Source organism: Camelina sativa, chromosome 11 (assembly GCF_000633955.1).
Source record: "Camelina sativa cultivar DH55 chromosome 11, Cs, whole genome shotgun sequence".
NCBI lineage: Eukaryota > Viridiplantae > Streptophyta > Magnoliopsida > Brassicales > Brassicaceae > Camelina > Camelina sativa.
The window spans coordinates 26,868,225-26,878,847 of NC_025695.1; the positions used below are offsets into that span (position 1 = coordinate 26,868,225).

General features: G+C 32.9%; 1 protein-coding gene across 1 annotated transcript; it reads left to right on the top strand.

Annotated features, from left to right (window-relative positions):
• Positions 2,582 to 5,848, top strand: LOC104724333 (protease Do-like 8, chloroplastic). The gene is made up of 13 exons (XM_010442794.2): positions 2,582 to 2,804; positions 3,200 to 3,327; positions 3,729 to 3,814; positions 3,888 to 3,986; positions 4,078 to 4,144; positions 4,256 to 4,331; positions 4,420 to 4,486; positions 4,567 to 4,784; positions 4,869 to 4,936; positions 5,006 to 5,085; positions 5,191 to 5,277; positions 5,371 to 5,478; positions 5,582 to 5,848. The coding sequence occupies exons 1-13, from the start codon at positions 2,653 to 2,655 to the stop codon at positions 5,708 to 5,710; spliced, it is 1,365 nt and encodes a 454-aa protein (XP_010441096.1). The 5' UTR covers positions 2,582 to 2,652; the 3' UTR covers positions 5,711 to 5,848.

The following is a 10,623-nucleotide window of genomic DNA, read 5'->3' on the forward strand; positions in this document are numbered from 1 at the left end:
TTCGTCAACGCGAAATAGTTAAACTATGTTGGTTTAATTTAAATTTTAATTAATTTTAGTTTTTATAAATAAATAAAAAGATAAAAAAATAAATAAATTTGTGTTCATCTTCATTGTAGACAAAACGTTTACGACGTTACTCTTCACATTATTAATCCTTTTAATAAATGTATCTCTACTGGATTCTGATTCAAATCGATTGACTTCTCATTGGAAACCAAAGAATCTTCTAAATATCATGAAAAAGAAGAGCTCTTATGGCATTGCTTATTGTTCTTATCATTCTCTCAGATTTGCCATTTTGCTGAGAGGTATGGGGACACGAGAAACGGACCTTGATTCTATTTTTATCAAAAAAATCGTGGAACTGTTTGTTGTTATACTCTCCACCATTGTCACATTGAAAAGCTTGAATGGGAGTATTGAATTGAGTATTGACCATGGAATTGAAGTGAATGAATTTTGAGAAAACATCACTCTTTCTGCGAAGAGGATAGACCCACAAATAGTGTGTGAAATCATCAAGGAATAAAACAATTATCGTCTTCAATTTTACATTTGTCAAATGTTTTAACCTTACCTCTGATTCTTCATTTTTTTTTGCTTTGATGTATTTTTCATTTTTTTTATCAATCGTCATAAATCATTAAATTAAATTAAATCAATTAAATAAGTATTTAAATCAAATCAGCATAGTTTAATTATTTCACGTTGACGAATATTATTGTTCCGTCATCATTCGTGGCGGTAAAAACAGGAAAATTAGTTTTAAGGTTTAAAGTGTTAGTGAAATTATTTTAAAAGTTTATAGTGTTAGTGAAAATATCTGAATGTTTAAAATCCTACCAAAATGACACTTTAAAAGTTTAAAATGTGATTTTCCCAAAAAAAAGTGTTAATCCCCAGGATTATACTATCATCTATCTAAAGAAAGAAACTAACTACTATTTCTGTACTATTACGCAGATGAACAGGATGGCAAATGAAACCAAGAGACAGACATTTCCGAAACATGATTATCAGCATCCACATATGCGGGTAAGAGATCAAAACATTTGTTGTTATTCAAATCAACCATATCGTTTATTTAAAACAAATAATCAAATATTCAACTAATCACGTTTTCTGATTTTCCAAATAAAAAAAGGTTAACAACAATATCTAGGAGAGAAGAAAGGTACATAGATCAAAGAACGGAGCAAGAAAGCTAACTATTTTGTAAACAAAAAAATTTCAGTTTTAACAATTTTCCTTATTCAACAAGCTATTATCCAATAACTGATCCTCGCACAATAAAACAAACACTCACAATAATCCCGTCATGTTTAATCAATTATCAAACCAACAATCAAATTCTTCAAATACTTACAAGTTCCCCATTGCTGCGACAACCAATTTACCAATAACGGACAAACACCCCAAAATCTTTACTTCCCTTCTTCATCCTNAAAAAAAAAAAAAAAAAAAAAAAAAAAAAAAAAAAAATCTCGCAAGCTAAGAAATCGGAAACTCACTTAGTCAACGCCCACCACTAACCGAATTGGATGTTGTCAACTGTCTCCCCAAAACTAATAATGAATTCTCCACAATCATAACCATAAACAACTACATCATAAATTGCAATCCAAACAAAGAAAAAGCTGAAAGCTGGAAACGGAGGATGAAGAAGAGAAAAAAAGAAATAAAGAAACAGAGCAAAGCCAACATGGTTACAGAGAACAAAAAAAAAAGGAAGAAGAAGAACATAATTACACAACACTTTCAATTGAGAGCAAAAAAAAAAAAAAAAAAAAATACATACTAAGCAAAATAAACCCAATACTAAAAAACAAGTAGACCATCAAGTGAAATAAAAAGCTTTAGACAATTGTCTATTCAGACATAACCCATTTTAACCAAATGGTAAATCAGACAAATATAATTACACAGTAAAAAACAATACAAAAAACACGTAAATATCACCTTCACAGAAACATATAATCTCAAATATATTTTATAATCTCAAAAATTTTTGAACCCTATACTAAAGTAAATAAATAACAACTTTTCATTCTATAATTTATAAATCTTAAATTTGGACCCTGTGCTACGAAAAAATTCAGAGAAAATAATGGAACCATCAATCATGTGATTCGGCACCACTAGCACACCCTCTAGGCCTCCACACCAAATACATAAAAGAAAAAATAAAACAAAAAATATATAAAATCCATTAGCAAAAACAGCTAAGGGTCCAAAAAAAACATGTTTATTTGAATTATTTCATAAAACTATATATATGTAGGTTTTTTATTAATGATATACCACTGAATCAACATAAAATTTAAGCAAAGCATGATTAGCATATAACCCCGCGCGGGCGTGCGGGTTCTCATCCCTTGTTTACTATAATCGCGAAGATGTATTTTGGTTTATAAAATAAAGAAGAAATTTCACTAAAACAAAAATAATTATTAAATACAAAATAATAAATTGGGACGATAAAAGAAAAAACATTTTTAATAATTACCTAAGAGGGGCATTTACGGTATTTCAAGTACCTCCTTCTTCCTCAGCTACACAAAAAAGAAAAAACAAATTATCCAGGTTTTGCTTGCCCATATCGATTGGTGTCAGAGTTTTCTTGAGTTTGGTTCCAGGTAGTAAAGAAAGATGCAGCAGGTAATAGCATCTTTCTCTTTGAAACCTACTCCGATCAATTCAACTGAGAATGAGTTTGTGGGTCGACGACAACTTCTTTCCTCCGCCTGTTCCAGAATTTCCCAAGGCGACGTCGTTTCAGACCCACCCGTTTCTTCAGTCAAGTAAGCCATTTGAGTTTCTTACATTTGCCAAATCAGCTGAAAAATTGTTTCTTTTGATTTGGATTCCTCAAAGATTATGACTTTCTTTTTCACAACGGTTCTTAGGTTACCGAGTGTGTTATTAAGAATGATGATGTTATGTCTCTGATACTCTGTTTCAGTGTTATGAATTGTTTTCAAAGATGGTAATGAGAAATCACCGTAAAGATTTAACTTTTGGGACAATCTTTTCAATTTTTTGGTTAGTCAAAACTGGTAATTTTGTTGGTAAAATGTAAGCTATGGGGTAAACTCTCAGTTTCGAACTTTGTATCAGCCATTTGTTAGTGTAAGATTTGTTGTTTTCCTTGGAATTTTGATGTTTATGTTAGCTTTTGGCTGTTATTTTTCGATAGGATTAATGGAGATTGGAAGTCGAATTTGCATGAGTTAGCTGTGAAAAGTGTCCCTTCGACGACAAGGCGAATCTTGTTGACAAGTTTTTTCATGAATTTGTGCTATAATCCTTCAAGGTACTCATCAGGTCTGCACCTAGTTCAGCTTTTTTTTTTTTCCTTTTCTTCTAACTCTTTGTTTTCAACAATTCGATGAGGCAAATTTTGTATAAGAAGCTTAATTGTCACAATGAGAGCGTTGTAGTTCCTAGCTAGTTATGATCCAGAGTTCTTAGTTGAAAGGATTTTGCTATAGTCGTGTTAGATTTCAGAAGCTCCTTGAGGTAGAACTATCAAAAAGAAACCTTTTTTTCCCAATATCAAAGCAGCTAACAGGATTTGTTGCACTAGGAGATAACATGAGTCATCGTGATCTAATCTAGCCTTTTCATAACACTTTTAAGTTTTTCTGCTTATAGTGAGATTGTTTTCATTGATTCATAGTGATATAATTTGATTGTTGACTATGCTCTGTGGTGAATTACTTCAGCCTTAGCTTTTGGTGATCCATCCGTTACGACAGTTGAAGATGTTAGTCCACCTGTTTTCCCAGCTGGACCTCTTTTCCCTACTGAGGTTTGTTTCTTTGATAATTGTAATGGAAGTTTCAGGTTTTGATGGTTATATTAAGATTCTTTCTCTGTTTCAGGGGAGAATTGTCCAATTGTTTGAGAAGAATACTTATTCCGTTGTCAACATATTTGATGTGACATTACGACCTCAGCTCAAAATGACGGGTGTGGTTGAGGTACTGTTTTCTCAGTACTAAAAGAGTATCCCTCTTTTATGTTGTTATCGATTGTTTTGACATACAATTACACCTCACAATGTAATCGTAGATACCCGAAGGAAATGGCTCTGGAGTAGTCTGGAATGGAGAGGGATACATTGTGACCAATTATCACGGTAAGATGATTTGAATGAACTGTGATTGAGTGTTCAAGTGCTTGAGATGATGGGCTCGGATTGTAGATAAGTGATAATATTGTAAGTTTAGCTGTATCTACTGCTGAACAGTTATTGGCAATGCCCTTTCAAGAAATCCTAGCCCCGGGGATGTGGTTGGTCGTGTGAATATTCTCGCATCTGATGGGTGAGATTTGTTCTGGGGGGATGAATTATTTCAGCCGTTTGTAGTCTTTAGTTATTCTCATCTCTGTTCGTTTGTGAAAATCTTGAAGGGTACAGAAGAATTTTGAAGGAAAACTTGTAGGTGCTGATCGTGCTAAAGATCTTGCTGTCTTGAAGGTATACTCTATGTTGTAATATTTGTCGACGAAAGTTAAAAAGAATCAACTGCTTATATTGATGTTACCATAAAAACTCAGGTAGAAGCCCCTGAAATACTCCTGAAACCGATTAAAGTTGGGCAGTCAAATTCTCTAAAAGTTGGGCAGCAGTGTTTAGCAATTGGAAACCCCTTTGGTTTTGACCACACCCTTACGGTTGGAGTCATCAGCGGTCTCAACCGTGACATTTTTAGTCAAACAGGAGTTACCATTGGTGGTGGAATTCAAACTGATGCAGCTATTAACCCGGGAAATAGGTAAGTCTACAGAAAGGTCCTTTGCGTGTTTCAAAACATTTCTATGTGGGGGTTTAATGGATCTTTCTTCATTGAATGTTGCAGTGGAGGTCCTCTGCTTGATTCAAAAGGGAACTTAATTGGGATCAACACAGCCATATTCACACAGACAGGTGATTTATCTTTGACTCACAGAATCATGTAACAATCCATTATAATATATTTACTCCTGACTTCAACAGGAACATCTGCTGGTGTCGGGTTTGCAATTCCGTCATCAACTGTATTAAAGATTGTTCCTCAACTAATCCAGTTCAGTAAGGTAAGCATGAATACAATCCATTGTTCTGTTTTATTAATCTGGCTTTCTTTGGCCTTCAATATTTAGAATTTTTTGTAATGTTGTTACTATATCCAAACACTACAGGTCCTTCGCGCTGGTATTAACATAGAGTTAGCCCCTGATCCAGTAGCTAATCAACTCAATGTTCGTAATGGAGCCCTTGTCCTTCAGGTATGTAAAACACTTCGTACTCTGAAACCTCGAAACCGGTTAATTTGTTTGATGACTATGATTACAAGAGTCGGTTTTTTCATGCAAAAATAGGTACCGGGAAATAGTCTTGCAGAGAAAGCAGGCTTACATCCGACATCTCGGGGTTTTGCTGGTAATATAGTGCTTGGAGATGTCATTGTTGCAGTTGATGACAAACCCGTAAGCTCGATGAACCTCTAAAATAAAAAACAAGAAAATTATTTCTTGTTTTGTCCCTTGGAATGAAGAAGCTATTTTCTGATTGTTCTGTGGTTTCAATCAGGTGAAAAACAAAGCGGAGTTGATGAAGATATTGGATGAGTACAGTGTAGGTGATAAGGTGAAACTTAAGATCAAGAGAGGAAATGAAGATTTGGAGTTACAGATCTCACTGGAAGAGAAAAGTTCATGAGAGAATAGCAAAAATTACCATCGTTGTTGTCTCAATTCTCTGAACTGTAATGTCCAATGGGAACAAAAAAAAATTAAGAATCTTTAAAATGTTTCTAACCAATTTTTTACTATATTGCAATGGTTTTTTTTTTCCATATTTAATTTTCCAAATGTATCACATGATTTTAAAAAACTTGGGCTATATGAAAATTTTGATCTTAATAAAAACTTAAAAAGTTAGAATTCATAAAAATAATATATATAAAAAGAACTAGGGAGGTACTCGTGCTTAAAGCGCGATATTAAGATTTTAATAACAACTGTTTTTAAACTTTATGATATATTGCTTTTATGACTTAATATGTATTAATTGACATATTTAAATATAGTGTTTTATCTATTGAAAAAGTTTTAAATGTTTTATTAGATTGTCAAGAAGTTTTTGTATTTGCATATATACAGAAATGTTATTTTACCAAATATAAATAATACTCTCAATGTGAAATATTAATTGAGCCTTTAAAATATCTACTAAATTGTAGAAAAAAGATACTGGAATTCAATAAGTAGATTTCAAATTTTGAAAAGCATAAGCAATTTTCAATAATTCAAAATTATATATTATAATGTATTATCTCAGCTACAAAATAAAGATGAGAGTAATACAAAGTTGGATTTCAAGTTCCGGTTAATACAAACATACTAAATTGTTTAGACATTCGAAAAGAAAAAATTAACGGCCAACTCCCCATTCTTTACACTTGAGTTCCTGAGCTTTCACCTTGTTGCTTGATCACATGGTTTATGTAATAACGTCCATCAAATTTAGTCCTGTAAATATATAAGTGTTTTAAGGAATTTTACTTTAACATCATACATAATTTGATTTCATATACATAATTACATCTTACATAGCCTGATGATGCTCTAATCCTTCAAATTCTGGTTTTATGAAGATCTTCGAAGAGTCCAAGGTGTTTTCAAGACATGGTGCACCTATGGAGATTTAGAATTTTAGGTGAGTTTATTGATTACTTTATGATGATTATATCAGAAAAACTTATGTTACATACCTTCATATTCACCAACCCTCATAAACCGCATTATACAGAACACAAGTTCGGATTTATATATGAGATGGCACCCGCTTGATTGCCATATGGTCCTGAATTGAGAAGCGAAGTTGTCTTTGAGACGACACTTCACAGTCTCACACCTACATGTTCATCAAATCAATAAAAATCTTAACGGGACAACTTTAAAATGTAACAGTCATAAAGGTAGAGTAAATATCTTTTACTTGCCATTCAACAACATGAGAACAACTTCATTAATATCAATGATACTCGTCGGCTTTCTTCTATCTTCCACATCCATTATACACGCACAAACATCTAATTTGGGAAAAAGACAGAATTTAGTTTTACAAAGTGTTTCTAATCTATTTTTGGTAAAGTGTTAGTCGTTCTTTTTTATGTGAAGGACCAATACACAAAGTTCCATAAATCCTAAAAAGAATCTAATTTTCCGAACACAAAGATACCCATTAAGTATATTGACGGATTGTTCCAAAATAATATAAAATCTATTAAAGAAATTCTTACCGAAAGAGATGGGATGATCTATTCTTCCACGTTTTATGTCATCCAAATTCTCGAACCGAAAGTAATTCTTGGGACTCAATGATTCGAGCAGGTACATTGTGGTTTTACCCGTAAATTTAATCTGATAGGGATGATGAGTGTTCCTCTCCTCCACGGTTGGATTGATCACTTTGAAATTTCTAATATTGTACCACTCACCATCGTCTATATATTTAGGAAGGTTAGCGAGTGTATCAGGTAAATAAGGAGCTTCAATTGTGTCACCCTTCACAGTTTAACAACAATTATGGAAGAAGTCTTATAAACAATAACTGTTAGAACTCGAAATTAAAGTAAAAATCATTCAACTAACGACTATAACCTTTTCATCCACAAGAAGAAGAACTCGCTTGGTAAAGAACTCTCTGACTCTCCAAGAATGTAAGACCTTGGCGTTGATACACCAATTAGTTCTTCCAGGAAGCAGATCAGCAATATAATCGAATTTCATGATTTTCTCAAATTACGTTTTTTTCTTGATTCTTCTCTGTTATCGAAAACAAAAAGGGGATTTTTGATCTGAAAGAATACAAAGAGTCACGACTAAACGTTGCGTCTTAATCTTTTTAGTTTCTCACTTTAGTCGGATTATTAAAAATACTAATATTATATAAATTAATATAGTTTTAGTATAAGATTTGTCACACTTGTATGTAAAAAATATAATTTATGTTAAAATATTGCAGATGTTCTCATGTTTTTATTTTTAAAAACTAAACACTTAGATATTGATATGTAAAAAGGTAATATTATTAAGGGGAAAAACTAAAAATCGGATGTCAATAGTATGAAATGAAACGTTATAGTAGATATTAGATGATTAAAAGAAAATCATATATTTTCAAAGACTTCTTTGAAAACCACATTAAGGGTTTTGTTCTGACATTTCCCTTCTTCATTTGTAATCAAAATCTTCAATCCTTTTCTGCTTGTCACTCTAGAAAATGCAACGTATAGTTGTCCATGTGTAAATACGGGCTTGGGTAGATACAATCCAACATGTTCCAACGTGTGACCTTGGCTTTTGTTTATAGTGATCGCAAATGCAAGAGCAACGGAAAACTGACGACGCCTCATACAAAAGGGAAACTTTGCATCCGGTGGCGACACAAACATCCTAGGGATAAGAACTTTATCATTAACGTTTCTTTTACCTGTTACAATCCTTGCTTCAATAACATGATTAGCCATTTGAGTGACAATCAATCTCGTACCATTGCATAAACCTCCTTTAGGATTAATATTCCTAAGCAACATGATAGGTGCTCCCTTTTTCAGCGTCAAAACATGGTTAGGTAATCCAGAAACGTGAATACTGTTTAAGAATTCCTGAGTGTATATCATATCGTCGTAAGCACTTGTATCGGAAGTCTCGATGCTGTCTGAACTCAAATATTGTCTCTCTTCCCCTGGATATAATAAAACCAAAATAAGAAACCGTTATATTGAATTTTGTTTGCCAAAAAAAAATTGCACTCTTAATATACCTGGAAGTTGAGAGAGCATATATTGATTTATTTTATCGATGTCATCATTTCTTGGACTAAGAATAACTCTTTCGCAAAAGAATTTTGCATTGGTCCTTGTTGCAAATGATGTACCGTATATTTGTTTAACAATTGCTTGTATAGGATTGTCACATGCAGCAATTACTAAATCCTCAGGTATTTCTATTTCGACCTCACCACTGTTAGGTTCGTTGATCTTGCCATCCCCAATATCGAGTAGCCATTTTGAAAACGTAGAGAGAGCATCTGCATCCTGACTATTTTTGGCCTTGCGAAGCCTCATGTTTTGTGTAAGCCAAAGTACTTTACAACTATCCCAAAACAACGATGAGTTTATAGAAGCTAAAACTGTCCCAACTCTACCAGCCTCTGGTACAACCGGTAGAATTTGTTTAAAATCACCCCCTAAAACAAAAACCTTATCTCCAAAGACCCGATCACATTTCATAATATCTCGCATACTCCTACCCAAGGTTTCAAAACAAAATTTGTTCATCATTGGAGCCTCATCCCATATAATGAGCTTTGCTTCTCTAATTAACTCGACAAGATGTGATTTACCATCTATCGAACATATTGTATATTCATCCACATGGATGGGTATTCCAAATCTGGAATGAGCTGTCCTGCCACCTTCCATAAGTAAAGCAGCTATACCACTTGATGCAACATTAAGAACAATATCACCCCTAGATCGAATATCAACACCAAGAATACTCCACAAGAATGTTTTTCCAGTTCCACCAAATCCATGAACAAAAAACATACCTCTCTTATTACAATTTACAGCTTCAATAGTTTCTAGGTAGACACTTCGTTGTTCATCGGTTGACATACGTAACAACCTCTCTAAATCCTCTCTTTGTTCATCACGCATGTAGTTTCTCTCATCTATCAGAAACATATTCTCATTATTATCCATCACAGATTGGTCTGGTTTAGGCATATTCACAATAGTTGACAGAGAGCTTCCATTGAACCGCATAATCATTTCAATCTCAGCTAAGCATAGGTTTGTTATCTGATCCTGACTTAACATTAGACCTGCATTTCAGAGTTTTTTTTTAAGTTGACATATTTATGATCAAGTGAATAAGCTATTTTCTGATTGTTCTGTGGTTTTAATCAGGTTAAAAACAAAGCGGAGTTGATGAAGATATTGGATGAGTACAATGTAGGTGATAAGGTGAAACTTAAGATCAAGAGAGGAAATGAAGATTTGGAGTTACAGATCTCACTGGAAGAGAAAAGTTCATGAGAGAATAGCAAAAATTACCATCGTTGTTGTCTCAATTCTCTGAACTGTAATGTCCAATGGGAACAAAAAAAAATAAGAATCTTTAAAATGTTTCTAACCAAATTTTTACTATATTGCAATGGTTTTTTTTCCATATTTAATTTTCCAAATGTATCACATGATTTTAAAAAACTTGGGCTATATGAAAATTTTCATCTTAATAAAAACTTAAAAAGTTAGAATTCATAAAAAAAATATATATAAAAAAAATTACTAGTGTTTATCTCTCTTTTTATTTTAGTAATTGTGGGAACTAAATAAACTAGTGTTGTTACCAGAGTAGAATAAAAAGGATTAAAATCTCATATCCTTTTTCCATTAAAACAATTTCTCAAAATACTTTAATGGTAAAAAGACAATATTATCCTTAATAAAGGATCATGTGCACACCTGGAATCCCAGATATGCCAGTACAACTGAATAGTTTCGTACTTTTTTTTAGTGAGAATAAGGGGGGTTTTTTGAGAAATTGTTGTAAGGAAAA